At 41.3% G+C, this 14982-nt stretch overlaps 1 protein-coding gene and 1 long non-coding RNA gene across 2 annotated transcripts in view; one reads left to right on the forward strand and one right to left on the reverse strand.

Annotated features, from left to right (window-relative positions):
- The window catches only part of LOC143829512 (uncharacterized), a 21250-nt gene extending 15595 nt beyond the window's left edge, over positions 1-5655 (reverse strand). The window contains exon 1 of the long non-coding RNA XR_013228177.1: positions 5551-5655. This is a non-coding gene — a long non-coding RNA (uncharacterized LOC143829512). The remainder of the gene's footprint in view (positions 1-5550) is intronic.
- A 1230-nt stretch (positions 5656-6885) lies between these two features.
- On the forward strand, positions 6886-14982 carry LOC143829508 (fibrinogen-like protein 1-like protein). Its single transcript, XM_077320565.1, has 3 exons — positions 6886-7076; positions 7160-7352; positions 14127-14982. The coding sequence occupies exons 2-3, from the start codon at positions 7175-7177 to the stop codon at positions 14771-14773; spliced, it is 825 nt and encodes a 274-aa protein (XP_077176680.1). The 5' UTR covers positions 6886-7076; positions 7160-7174; the 3' UTR covers positions 14774-14982.

The raw sequence follows: 14982 nt of genomic DNA on the forward strand, positions 1-14982 counted from the left end.
GACAATACATTCATAACTGGAACTTGTTGGTGGGCCCGTGAGTGGTCGGTACAAGCATTAGCTTCAGTTTCATAGGGGGGAGGCTCAGGGACCAATGGAAGAAGATGGATCTAGAGGACCTCAACCAAAAGCCTGGCAGAGGAGCTTCCTTTTGAGCTCCCCAACAATGCTAGGTAGCATACTTAGCTGGGAGTTCAGAGAGTGCAGTGCCCATGATCGGGGGGGGGGGGGGGGAGAGGGGTGAGCAAAGGCACATGGATGGAAGAGTTGGTAATAGTGGGCCTCACCAGAAGCCCTGGGCCCTAGCAGCTGCCTCCCACCCAAGGTATGGTGAGGCCAAACTGCTATGAGGGAGTCAGTGAAGTTGCTAGTATCTGAAGAGATCTACAAAGAATGAAAAACGTGGAACATGAAATGTCCAAAACCTAACCATTCACATATTTCCCCATATTCTATATAATTAGTTCCATCTCTTACTCCACTACCTGAATCAGTGTGCTAGTGCCCATACACCTCCCAGTTTTATCTGCTGGTGTCTGAACAGACAAGAAGAACTGGTGTTTTTTTATAACCCACTTTTCACTACCCAAAAAAGCTTACAACCACCTTTCCCTTCCTCTCTCCACTTCACTCTGTGAAGCTGGTGGGGCTGAGAGACCTACTCTGTGAGAACAGCTCAAAGAGATTTATGACTAGCCCAAGATCATCCAACTGGCTGCATGTGGAGGAGTGGGGAATCAAACTCAGTTCTCCAGTTTAGAGGCTGCTGCACTTTAACCATGATACCATGTTGGCTTTCTAGACTGAAAGGGCATAAAATGCTGGTCTTCAAAACTGCACCCAAACAGTCATGCCGCAATCCTGCTTTAAAATGGTAGAGGGAATGGTATGGTCATCTCTGCTGGAAAGCGCAGCTGTCTATAGTCTTTTCTTAGCATTCTTCATTTACAGTGTTTGCCACTACCACATCCTGTCAGGCAGGATATCGTCTGCTTGGGTGTGTGATACTTCTAGAACACAACGGTTGCTGTAAAGAGAATAACTGTTTTAAGCAAATAGATCACTCACACACACAGAGGCCACATAGGGCCTGGTATGGCTTTGCTTCCTAAAGGCAGAGCACAAAATTGTGCTAAGTAAGAGGTTTGTGATAGGTGGGTGTAATAACCAATTGTCCTCTCACCCAATACATAGAAAAAGCAAAGTGTTCTTGAGGCGTGAAATGAAACTGAGGGCATTTCTGCACATCGTTAAAAATAGCGTTACGCCAGCTGAGTGGCGAAACGCTAAATAAAATTGCACCTCCTGGCTCCTCCTCACCTTTTTTGCTGTCTCGCTCTTCTCTGCTGCCATTTTGCACTTCTCCCCCTCTACAGGCATGCTGGAAATGGCGGCAGAGAGCAACACGATTTATATGCGACTCTTTTCTGTCTGTCAGTCAAGCTAGGCAGCCAATCCCCTTTCCCCATGCTTTAAAGGCCCTGTGATGTCCACTATTTTTTTAAAAAGAAATCAGTACTTCTCCATTGAAACTCCTATGCATCTAATCATAGAGGGAGGCGGGTGCGAGGGTGGAACATTGGAGGCAGAGATAGCGCTTCTTCACCTCCATACATTTTTTTTGTTGGTAGTCTGCTGGTTGCTCACTGGAAGGTAGCACTACATATGTTGGTGAATCCGCTTTTTGGGATTCACCAACTAGCGCTTTAAAATGGCTGATGTAGCTGGGTGGTTGCTGCTTGGACACTAAATGTGGGCGACGTCATGTGGAGGGGCCAGAATATAACAACTACTTACAGTAAACATTACAATATATTCAAAGGGTGCAGAAATGCTTTAAGAACTAGATAACCAAGTGCAGTAGATAAACAAACTGGAACACATCCAGAGGAGGGAAATGAAAATGGTGAAGGGTTTGGAGACCAAAATGTATGAGGAAAGGTTGAAGGAGCTTAGTCTGCTTAGCCTGGAGAGAAGACTACTAAGAGATGATAAGATAGCCATCTTCAAGTTCTTGAAGGGCTGTCACATAGAGGATGGAGCAGAGTTGGTTTCTGTTGCCCCAGAGGGTCGGCTAGTACCAATGGGATGAAATTAATTGACAAGAATTTTTGGTTAAACATCCGCAAGAAGTTCCTGACAGAGCTGTTCCTCAGTGGAACAGGCTTCCTCGGGGTGGGTTCTCCTTCTTTGGAAGTTTTTAAGCAGAGGCTAGATAGTCACCTCACAGAAATGCTGATTCTGTGAATTTAGATAGATTGTATCCATGCTTGCCTCTTGTGGCCCTTCTTGCATGCCCAGGAAAATTCTATTATTTTCTATTAAATTCTATTATTCTAATTACAGGAACCAGTGAAAGAGACTGATTGTGTTAGGTTAAAGAACTGGACTTAACCTGCTGAGATTTGAGTTCTACATGCTCAGCAATGAAGATTATTGAATAACATTAGATCTCTTATGTCTACTAGTCTAAACTAACTCTCAGAGTTATTGTGAGGCTATCAGGTTGGGGAAGAGGGGAAAAATCTATAAATTGAGTCCTCAGTTTCTTGATTTAAGAGTAGGTTTAAATGACTACTTCCATAGTTAACGGGACTAAAGCGGATCCAGACCCAACTCTCCGAATGTGAATTGTTTGCAGTCAAATGTTTATGTGAAATCTTGCAAAATCAATTTCAGATATTAAATAAGATACACACTCAGCATAACCACTTGGTTCAGTTCTTGCTATATTATACTACAACTGAAGATGGGACAATTAATGCTTGAATCTCACCCATATAAAATTTTCATACATGTGAGCTCTTTTCAGACATTATGTCTGTGTGTCCTAGGAAACTGGCAGCCATGTATATCACACTGCTTCCAATATATGTGGCCATCATATACTCTGAAGAAAAGCACCTGTGGCTGACATTCCTTGGATGACAATCCCTGGGACCGTGGGCGGGTTGTGTGTGTGAAACTATTGGATCAGAGAAGTGGTCCATCTAGTCCAGCATCCTGTCTCACACAATAGCCAACCACTTCCTCTGAAAGACTAACAACAGGGCATAGAAGCGGAGAGTTTCCCCTGATGTTGCCTCCTGGATCAGAGGTTTAGTGCCACTGTACGTCAAATCACCTGTTAGAGCTATGGCAGCAGATTTCACATTTTAATCATTTTCTATGTAAAGAAATATTTCCTTTTGACCAGCCTTCATTTTCTGTATTGGAACAGGAATTGGTGTCCTGATGTTCTAGGAATTTTAAAATCTCTATGCTAACCTTCCCAATTTCCCACCACCACTCCATTGAGCAAAGGATGGGGGACAGAGAGCGTTGCTGGGAGGTCCCCTGATGAAAACAGGGCACAGTCTGCACTTACTTTGTTTATTCCATTGTCAATCCTGTTGAATTCAGATCGCTTTGAACTCGGGTCTTTCTCCCCCCCCCCCCATTGAAACAGAAACGTTTTCTGCACGTGGTTAGGGTAGTTCAGAAGGGGGGTGGGGAGCCAAACCTCTTTCTTTCTTTTATTGAAGGGGGGGGGAGAGGAGCCAAGCAGGGAGCCTCTTTCTTTTCTTAGAGGGGGGGGGGGAAGAGAGGATCGAAAAAGGCAGAGAAGGGAGAAAAAATCCAAGACTGACAGAAGTTGAGAGAAATTAGGGGCTTCTCCTTTAAGGCAAGCTTGTCACATGGCCACCTTTGGCCAATCAGAGGTTCTCTACCACGGAGGAGGGCCCATATTCAAAACAGCCTTTAAATATTGAGGGTTAAAATCACTCTAAGATATCGCACAATAAAGGTAGGGTCACTCCAGATCAATCCTTCTTGCTGCAGAAGGAAAATTTAAATCGCTCCAAATCAAAACGGAAATCGCATTCTGTGTAGACGGCAGGGACTGAATCGACCTGGGATTGGAATAAAAACTCCATGCAGTTTATACCCAGGTTACATGGCACTGTTAAGGTTGCTACCTCTGGATTAAGAAATTCTTGGAGACTTCAGGGTTGAATCTGAGGAAAGCAGGGAGTGTTGAGGAGACGGAATTCAGTGAGAATGTGATGCCTCTAAAGCAGCCATTTTCTCCAAAAGAACTGATCTTTCCAATCTGGAGATCAGTTGTAATTCCAGGAAAACTTGAGGCACTCAAGCAATAGCCATAGGTACTTACATAAAACTGTACATAAAGCATGTGCATAAAGCTGGAAAATTCAATGGTCAGTTTGAGTGTACCAAAGCTAAATATGTCATTTAGATTGCATGCCCATTTATTAAATATGGAAAGACTCACAGTAGTACATTTAAACAAGAACTGTACCATATAATTCCCTAAACAACTAGTTTGGCAATTAGTCTCCTGAGCTAAATATGGGGAAATTTCTATAGGCAATTTCCTTGTAATGATTTCCAGTAGCAGTGGAAAGGATTGCAAACAGCTGAGTTTCGGAGGATTTATGATGGGAGTGGTACCAACAGATTGCTCATGTAAACTGAACAAACTGCTAATCATATCTTATGTGTTGATTTTACAGGCAATTACATTTTGATGGTGAGGATTTCACTGCTTTCTTGTTTATCTAGTCATTTAACAGGGAAGCAGACTGGCACAAGAGGTTTGCCAAGTTAACAAATGAAACACGTTCGCAAAATGGAATTAAGCCAGTAATCTTTCCCCACATAAATCATTTTGAGGTGAACTCCTCATCACCTTTTGTCATAGAAGAAACAATGGCATTACATTGCACAGAAACACCTTGTCAATGGTATGGTCAATTTTAATCAAGCCACGTTTGTCAAATACTAAAAATACATTTCTATAAACGGCCCAGCAGGTAACTGGGAAAGAATAAGGACTAGTTGCACACTCACATTAATTAATGAATGACAAAAGAAATCCCTTGTCCCTACAGTGTATAATTAAATTGTGGAATGAGGTATCCAACAATGACATGACAGCCATTGGCGGAGATTGCTTAACGATCTAGTAACCCTCATTGTAAAATATAAATTTCACATTCTAAGGCAGTGTATATCTGAATATTAGTAGGGATGTTATCCATTTCCTGTTTATGGACTTCTGGAAATAACAGGTCACTGTAAAAAAGAGGATATTGGGATCCAGAATAACAAATGCTAACTGAAACAGGGTTTTTTGTCTGTTTTTTGTTTTTTAATGTGGGAATTTCTGCCATATCATCTGATCTTCATGCTGTTTAGGCTTGGTTGGAGATGAGAACTATTATGCAACTTGTCTGAAGGTCTTTTTTTCTCCACTGTCAATGGTATGTTTCATCTCTGGAGGCTCACAAATGGAAGAATTTGGATTCAAAAGTCAGTGAGCATTACATATCTGCATACATGAAATGGAGGCTGACATGGCTAGCATTTCTCTTGGGGGTGCTTGCTGACTTATCAGATGCAGAAGTACTTCTGGTATCTTTGTAATCCTTTCAGGTGTGCCATGCAGAAAAAGATCTTACAAGCCTGGGTCTATATTTCAGACTAGCTTCCCCCCACTCCGAAATCCCCTTCTCGGAATTTTCATAAACACATAAATGTCCTTACCTTTTAGATTTGCAATAAAAATCTTTGGACTGGAAACGCTGGTTAGAGCCTATAAAGCCCAAGCACAAGGTGTTTGAGGAAGCTATATAGGCACTAACCCCTATAGCTCCTTTGTTATCCATGAAAAGCTGATAGTAGTGTACTGGGGTGACCTGCATAGATTTAAAAAATCATTTAGGATGGAAAGACTGAAAGACTGGCACAAAGAGGGGTGATTTAATCTGATTCCCCTAATTTACTTAATTTATTAAGTTATTTATAGTTCACCTTTCTTGCTGAGGCTCAATGTGGATTACATAGTGTAAGTCAAGAACAATCAACAGTATGAAACAATAAGTGAACAGTACAATATCAAACTGCTGTTGAATGTCTCCTGTTCAATGGAAGAAGAAGAGTTGGTTCTTATATGCCACTTTTCTCTACCCAAAGGAGTCTCAAAGCAACTTACAATCATCTTCCTTTCCCTCTCCCCACAACAGACACCTTGTGAGGTAGGTGAGGCTGAGAGAGCCCTGATATCACTGCTCATTCAGAACAGCTTTATCAGTGCTGTGGCGAGCCCAAGGTCATTCAGCTGGCTGCAAGTGGGGGGGCAGGGAATCAAACCCGGCTCACCAGATTAGAAGTCCGCACTCCCAACCACTACACCAAGCTGGCTGTTGGGGTCAAGAAGGTTAGGTTGGGGAAATATGATAAAGATCCATGCCCGTGAGCCTTCTTTGCTCATACTTCATAGGATCCCTTTATTTACACATCATTGGGACAGATAAATAAATACAGGCTGACACGCCAAGACATCCTTATGTAGGACAAAGGATTAAGCCAGATGATCTATCTGGTCCTTGTTGACTATGGCTGCAAAGAGATTAGAGCAAGAGAATGTAACGCTTTCATAGCTCTGCAGTCAATGCCTCTTGCTACAGCGTCAACATAGCGGTTGCACCTCCCATACTTGGGAGTAGGGTGGACATGCTAGTCAACACTATCCATCTTCCCCAAAATGCCACTGTAATGAACACCAAACAAATTATTACCACTTATAATTCTTATAAAGTCTTTTCTCTTATAGATGCCTCTGCAGAGGAATGCTACCTCTGGAGCGGATTAAAAGCCCCTCCGTCCACCCTGAGGTTTCTAGGAAGTTTTTTGCTGCCGATTGCAGGATTTTAAAGGAATGGTTGAGTTGTGTTTTATAATGTTATGGGTTTTATGTATTGTTAGCCACCACAAGCCTTTGTGGGAGTGGCGGGATAGAAGTGCAATGATAAATTTAAAAAAGAAATGACTTTAGGTAAAAGGAATCTGCACCTTCCACATGGTACTATGTCATGTGCAGGAAAGCAAACAACACAGACTAGTTTAGCAGCTGTTATGATGCTTATTTGCAGCACTGGTAATAAATGCTGCGTCCTGACGTTAATCAGTAACAAGCTCAGTCATCCAGGATCTTTACATTGTTGTATAAAATAAAAAGCAGGAACCTGCCAAGCTATTTTTTCCCTTTGAATTTCGCTCTAAAAAGTACTGTAAGTGTATTAAGCAGCTAGTTACACCCAGGGTGTATAAATCACCTGCAGATACTAATGCATATGTGTATGGCCTCTTTCAGATCTCTGCCTGTACAATGCATCCCCCAAATGTCCTGCTTGCTACAGTTGCTATTCTTTTTGCATCCCACGTGACCAGTTCAGTGGATCCCGAGGATGTTCTGTGGAGGGAACGTCTAGCAGATGTTGCCAACATAGATCGTGTCAAGAATACTTCTCAAATTCTGAACCGTTTTTACGCTATTGGAAGAACAGGTAAAAACAGTCTCTGTTTTTTTGTTTGAGATAGTGTAAAATAATAATGTTCATAGTACCTTATTGCCTGTATAACATAAGAAAGAAAATTCTTCTCCAGTAGTATCTGTATTGGAGTAATTTCTTTCTTCCAAATTATGAAGTTCTAGGAAGGATCCATGCTTAATTACAGTGGATTATCCTTCCCATCTATATCCCAAAGCAAAGTTTAACCATTTTTAAAACTGTGTCTCAGCTTCATTTTGTTTTTATATTCATGCTAGATGTTATTTTCCAAAACAATAAAACCTTATTGAACAGAACATCTGAAACTTCTAAAGTATTGCCAGATCTTTTTTTAGTAACTATGACTCTCTCATAAGTATCAGATGTCTATCTATACATTAAGTATTCACAGTAATGTTAAGACAGAAATCATTCTCAAGAACTAATGAAAATTATAAATTACATTTTAAATTGCATGGTCTTTTCAGTCACCGCCCTATATAAATACTCCTACAACCGGTGCAGTATGATTTTATAAAACAATCAAGAGTTCTTACGAAAACCTTTCTACAGAATAATTCTTCCCATATCCAGGTTTTAAAATATCTCTGTGTATATTTTTAGTTTAAAGGTAAAGGTATCCCCTGTGCAAGCACCGAGTCATGTCTGACCCTTGGGGTGACGCCCTCTAGCGTTTTCATGGCAGACTCAATACGGGGTGGTTTGCCAGTGCCTTCCCCAGTCATTACCGTTTACCCCCCAGCAAGCTGGGTACTCATTTTACCGACCTCGGAAGGATGGAAGGCTGAGTCAACCTTGAGCCGGCTGCTGGAATTGAACTCCCAGCCTCATGGGCAGAGCTTTCAGGCTGCATGTCTGCTGCCTTACCAGTTGGTGCCACAAGAGGCTCAGGTTTAGGGAAGGTAAAAAGGTATTTATGAACCCTGATTGATAAATACCAAAGGGAAATCTTTAGTCCTCAAACAGGTTTGCTAATGGCACTTTTTCTGCATTTTCCATGTATGTCCTGATCCATTCCCCCAAAACCTCCCAAGTACTGCAGGCCTAAGCAGTTACATCCATTTATGTCCACAATGGATTTAGAAGGGTGTGACTCTGCTTAAAATCATTCTGTAAGTCTTTCAATCTCTAATATGGCACAATTTCAAAGCTTTCTCAATCTTGCTTTGTTGGAACTGTGTGAATATAGCCAACCACCGCTCCTATACTGTAATATACAATTTGAGTGAAATTATGAAAAAATTTCCAAGGTGAATAATTTATATATCATATGACAAAACCAGAGTAGATTGTTTTTTTAAAAAATAAGCAAAGACTAATAGACACAGATTAATTAGCAATGTTTATTTTTTAAAAACCCAGAATAATAGATACAGGTGTATTAGCAATGTTCAAAAGGCAGAGGAACACAGTTCTTTGGTTTTCATTTCTGAAAATATTGTGTATGAGTATATTTGAGAGGTTTTACTTACCAAACTCATGATCACTCAGGGGAAGTTAGGGGGGACAAAAGTCTGGGAAGACACTGGAGCCAGAGAAGTCATGTGATTTAATTTCCATTGGGGTATGTGGTATTGTGGTGATGGTAGAAAGAATGACCAAATGTAGTTTTGGAGAAAGTCCAGTTCCTAAGAACATGATCTCTGGGGAACAGGTAGTAGTAGTAATAGTAGTAGTAGCAGCAGCAGCAGCAGTAGTAGTAGCTCATTTTTTATACCCCACTTTTCGGTGCCCAAAGGAGTCCCAAACTGGCTTAAAACACTATTCTCTGGCTTAAAACACTAGTCCATCTAGCTCTGTATTTTCTACTGACTGACAACAGATCTCCAGATTCTCATGCAGGGAAAGGCTTTCCCCAGCAGCTGCTGTCTGTCATCCTTTAACTTGAGATACCAAGGACCAGATCTGAGTCACTATAGAGCAGTGGTCCCCAACCTTTTTATCACTGGGGACCGGTCAATGCTTGACAATTTAACTGAGGCCCAGGGGGGGGGTAGTCTTTTGCCGAGGGATGTCGCCACCACCTGAGCCCCTGTTCCACTTGCTTTCCTGCTGGAGCCTCTGACTTCTCACTGCCCGCTAGGGGGCACTGCCAGCAGCAGCTGCGCAGTGCCACGTCGAGGGGGAGCCCCAGCCATGGCGGCCGCAGACCAAAGGTGAGCCAGCAGCAGAGTGGCAGGGCAGCCCCCGAGGCAGCAGCCGGGGAGGAGGACGAGGAGGAGCTGCAGCCCAGTACCAACTGATTCATAGACCGATACTGGTCTCCGGACCGGGGGTTGGGGACCACTGCTATAGTATATGCTTGCTCAGCAAGCCTTGAATTTATGTATATATTTTAAATATTGCCTGACAAACCTTCCATATAACAATATGAAACAATATAAAAATCAAATCACTCATACAGGTCAGATTGCTCTGATTTTGGGAGTGGTATCAGAAAACAGATTCACGCCTCAGAAGTTAGCTTTTGATTTTAGTGATGTATACCAAAGCTGCACACATTTTTGTCTTCTAGACAGGAATAGAGAGCATATGATCTTTTTCAAATAACTGCACTAAAAATTATATTTCAGAGTAACAAATTTAGTCTTTTGTGACACAGAATAAACTTGAGCCTTCTACAGAATTAATGCTGAACATTATTTTACCTATCCTACCTATTACTCAAAACTATAACTGAAACAACAGTAGACTGGGGTAAAACATGGGGTAGCAGACTAGATGTATCTGTGCAGCTTTATTTTTCCAGGAGCCTTTGAGGCTACCAGTCACAAAATGGAGCCTCACTGGGTGGCGCCAGTCACAAAATGGCAGCCTTTGCACAAACAACCACCTTGGTCTGCAGTGTTCAGAAACAAAAACCTTTCCAAGTCAATAGAACAAAGTTTGAGTCCAGTGGTGCTTCAGACCAACAGTGGTGCTTCAGACCAACTGGAATCATTCCCCTGCAGTTTCCCCTGCACCCCCTGTGGAGAAGCTTCTGAGGTAGCTTTAAAGGGAAAGACGAGAGACTGATTTCAGCAGTGCTAGAGGAAGCAGGGAGAACTTCTAATTGCTTGAAAAGTAACTTGTCTCCCTCAGCTTGCCTGCCCCAGTCTACCACTGTTTTACTACCCAAGAAATCTGGTTGTACAAATTAGGCAGTCTCCTAAAGGTCACTAGAAGTCAAGAATGTGGACAACGATGAAGACTGTCGATGGGTAGTTGAAGCTTCTCTCACACAGGATCCTTGTTTCCTTAAGAGCTTTATGAATGGATCAAATGCAGATATCATTATGTTGTTTTTATTTCTGGAATGGTGCTGAAGATCTCTTCAGCTAGTCAAATGGAGAGAAGGGACATTCAAACCATGAAAGCACAGTGTAGAAAATTAAGAGGGAATAGAGCAACTAAGGTTCATTTTGCCTTGTTATGGAATTCCTGAAAACGCAGGAAATATAAATAGGGATGCATCTAGCAATCTTACTGAGGTGATATTCTGAAAGTGTTATAGTGCAATATGTTCTCCAGGTATACGTATTTACCTGCTGAACTAGTAAAAGTAAAGCCTGCCGAGTCAATAGACAGAGAGGGGCAAGAAGAAATGTGAAGGAGTTAGAGAACAGCATGACTTTTCCAGTTGGAGAGTGAATCTGGCAGATGATAAGAACATGAGTTGACAGGAGCCAGCAGGCCACCAGTCAAGAACTTTCCTCTGGAAGTGTTACACTCAATACCCACTAACTGATTCCATATATCATGGATTGCATTGACTGCAGCTTTCTTGCATTTGCTTACTGAATAAGCTTCAACTGTAACTACTGAGCACTTATATGTCGTATATTATCTATATTTGTAACAATTCATACAAATGAGCAAAGGCACATACAGGGAGTGTCACATTATTCATATCAGGTGAATTATTTTTTTCAATGTTTTTCAAGTTCTTATCAAACCCATATCTTTTATTCTGCTCTTTTTCTAGAAAATTCCTAGCCCCCACCATTTCCCTCTCAGTTTTAGCCTTCTGCTGCTGATTATTTTTCATGTCCCCAATCCCTTATTTCTGTCTCAACTCCTTTACTTCAGCTCCTCTTTCTCACTTCACATGCTGTTTCTTTGTATTTTGTTCAGCACCTGTCTGCTGAATGGCAGCCTCACCACCATACCACTAATTTTAATATGCTGTGTATTTTCCGACAAACTTAATTTACTATAACCAAGTACAGCCTTTTCCCCCCTTTGTACTGTGCTGCTGCTGTGAGGAGAAAATGTTTTCCAACCACACTTACTTGACAGGCTTCTGCTTATTAGCCCACTTCTGTCTTAGAGCTGTTAACACTTCTTGCTGAAATCTGTGTACTTCGCTTGCAATTCTGCATTTTATGGGGAGTGGGGGGGGGGGGTGGCGAGAAAGGTGGCAGCAGCTGTTATTCACTATGTGCCTTGTTAGGAGCTCCTCTGTTGCAGCTGTCATAGGCTGGACACCTTTCAGAGGCACTGTGAAGCCTTTCTAAACATTTTACTTGATTTTTAAAACAAGGACTAACAATTAATCTAGTTATAGGTATAACTACATCACAATTTAACCATGGGATTAACTAAATCACATTTTTGTGTTTGTTTGAACAGGAATGTTGCACTTATCCTCACAAGCCTGCATTGTGTGCCCCAACTTCAGTGACAAGGCATGTGATGACTAGGGACAGGGCTTTTGCAATGGTGGCACATTGCCTGTGGAATGCCCTTCCCCTCAAGGCCCACCTAGAGCGCTACTACTTTCTTTTAAGTGTCAGGCCAAAATGTTTCTGCTCACCCAGGCTTCTAATTAAAGGGCTGACTTAATTTTTTTTTTGTTTAATAGTCTGTTTTTAGTCTGAGAAATGTTTAAGATCCATTTTAAGCCACTCCTTGTTTTATGTTTTGGCTGTCTTTTTGAATGCTGCATTTAATAACTTTTATGATGTTTTATTTTGTAAGCCATCTTAGGTAGATTCCCTGGATAGGTGGTGGTATAACAGCTAGCCAGATCCTGGTATCAGGTTGCAGCATCCTTCATTGCTCTCCTGAGTAAGCAAAAAGCCAAAGGAGATTACAAGCTGCAAAGTCATTCCAAGTCAAGATTCAGGGTTTTCAAAAGTTAGGCCAGTAGTCCAGTCCAAGAAATCAAGGTTTTTCAACAAAAAGCATATAGATTACTGTTATATCCACATCCTACAACCTCCTTTAGAGGTTTTATAGTTAAATGCCAGCTGCTGAGACTCAATCCTACAACAACTCATCATTTTCTTAGCAGGTAGCTGATGTCTAGCCCTAAGGTGAGCACCTCTCCTTTTAGTCTACAGCTGTACTCTAAGCCTGTGCTTTTACCTCTCTAATGGTACAGGTGATCCTGGAGGGCTGGAAACAGGCAGCTGGCTTTCATCTATTGGACCAAGCTGGGGGTGGGGGTGGAGGTGACTCTGTATAGGTCTCAGCTGTATGCCTTGGCATACTTGTACCTTTTCCTCATTTGTTGGCTTCTGCTGCCTCTGGGCTGGCTATGCTGGCCCCTTCCTCCTCTGAGTACTCAACAAGAGTCCTGGCTGACCCATGACAGGTGGCATAGAAAATTTCCAAATAAATAAACTTCACAACACCTGAAACACATAATCATAATATATGCCTAATAAATTGACTTCTGCGCCTGTGTAAGATTTATGCTTGCTTTTAAATTGCTACTACTGGCTAATCAATAGGATGTACTAGTTACATAAGTATGACCTAGTCAAATTGATGGTCAACTCCAAAATTCATCAAGTCAAGCAGACAAGAATTCTTTATTTAAATCTTTAATATTGTACTCTCAACTTAATCTTCCAAGGTGGTTTAGAACAATCAGATAAAAATTATACATTTTAGTTTTTCTTAAAAGAAGTATGTACTAGTATGGTTTTGTTCTTTAGGGTGGCAGATAATTTAAAAAATAAAATACCATCTCAGACCAAACAACCAATAATAAAACCAAGGAACTACACAGAAACTGTTTAAGAATTCTTTGAACACTGTTTGGTATAGTAGAAATATTTATTTGTATCTATTAAGATGTATTCTGAAAGCTTGAGCAAATAAAAACAACTCTTTTCTACACTGAGGCACATATATATCAGAATAAATATATCCTCTACCAGAGGCACTATAATTTAGGGCTAAAATACAGGTTACACTCAACCCTCATGTACCGTTAATCCAATGGCATCCATACCAAAGAATTTTTAGGATGAGATAGTTAGCACCTCTCGCTTTTCCACTTCAAACTGTCCCCTCCTGAAAATGCTTTGGAGTGAAAGCCATCAAGCTGATTCAGAATATAACTTGAGGAACATATTAGACTTTAAGCCTCTAACCTGAGTTTACATAGGGCCGTCATAGTGCACTACATCTCTGTGGACTTCCCACCCTGGAAAACAGAAATGAGAACTTACCACCAACAGAAAACTGTGAACACAAACTAGCTCAAAGACTAGAATAAAGTCCAAAGGCACCTTTAAGACTGACAAAATTTGATTCCAAACTAAACCAAATCATTTATTTACGGTCATTTAGACCAAAATTTTAGAAGCAGTACTATACAATAGCAGTTTGTAAAAGGGAAGGTAATACATTAAAAGGTTAAAAATGCATCAATAATTTATAGTTTAATTTATAGTTATGTATTGGCCGGTGGCGGGGAAGGGGACATTTTCACTATGACATTACGTACTGTAGAATCTACTGCATGATGCAATTGATTACTCTTTTGTTCCCTAGCCATCCCTTATATGAGAGACTGTGATGAAATGTTTCAAACAGGCCACACAGAGAGTGGCCTTTATATAATACGCCCTGAGAACACCCGCAAACTAGTGGTCCAGTGTGTCATGGATGGATGTAATGGATGGACAGTGATCCAGCGGAACAGCTTCAACACTGAACTTACTTGGTCAGAGACATGGACAACTTATAAATATGGGTTCGGCAATCTGGAGGCTGATCACTGGCTAGGAACTGAGTACATCAGCCTCATTGCCCGACAGAAATGGTACAAAGTAAGAATTAACTTGGATGCTGGCAACAATCATAAGTATGCAGAATATGACAGTTTTGTCTTGGAAGATGAAAGTCAAGGCTATAGGCTGCACCTAGGGTCATATGACGGTAATGCAGGGGATCCTCTCACCTCCTCACAGACCAAAAACTTGCATGACAATATGAGGTTCTCATGTAAAGATAGGGATTTTGACAGATCAACTTTAACTAATTGTGCAGATGTTTATGGTGGGGGATGGTGGTATGACAACTGCTTTGATGCACAGTTAAATTGCAAAGGTGGAATGAATTGGGGCACCCTATGTAAGAATTGTAAGAAGTCAGTTATAATGCTGAAGCCCATCCACATGTATTGCAGCAGAGTTTAGCATGTGCTGTTATGTTATGAACATTTAACTCAGTAGGAAAACAGCAGGAACACTGCAAATTCTGTTGATTTCATACCTTTAAAAACTACAGCACCTTCTTTGCTGTCCCCTGGGGAGGTTGGAATGTATTTCATATGAATGATTCTGTACACACTGGTCTCTGACTCAACAATGCAGTCTCCCCGTTCTCCAATAAAATTCTTCTTCCA

This window comes from Paroedura picta, chromosome 2, assembly GCF_049243985.1.
Source record: "Paroedura picta isolate Pp20150507F chromosome 2, Ppicta_v3.0, whole genome shotgun sequence".
NCBI classification, from domain to species: domain Eukaryota; kingdom Metazoa; phylum Chordata; class Lepidosauria; order Squamata; family Gekkonidae; genus Paroedura; species Paroedura picta.

Excerpts from the sequence above, each read along its gene's own strand:
- LOC143829508 (XM_077320565.1), top strand. The coding sequence starts at position 7,175 with ATGCATCCCCCAAATGTCCTGCTTGCTACAGTTGCTATTCTTTTTGCA. Across the intron at positions 7,353-14,126 it reads TTACGCTATTGGAAGAACAG|CCATCCCTTATATGAGAGAC; the intron begins GTAAAAACAGTC and ends TTTGTTCCCTAG.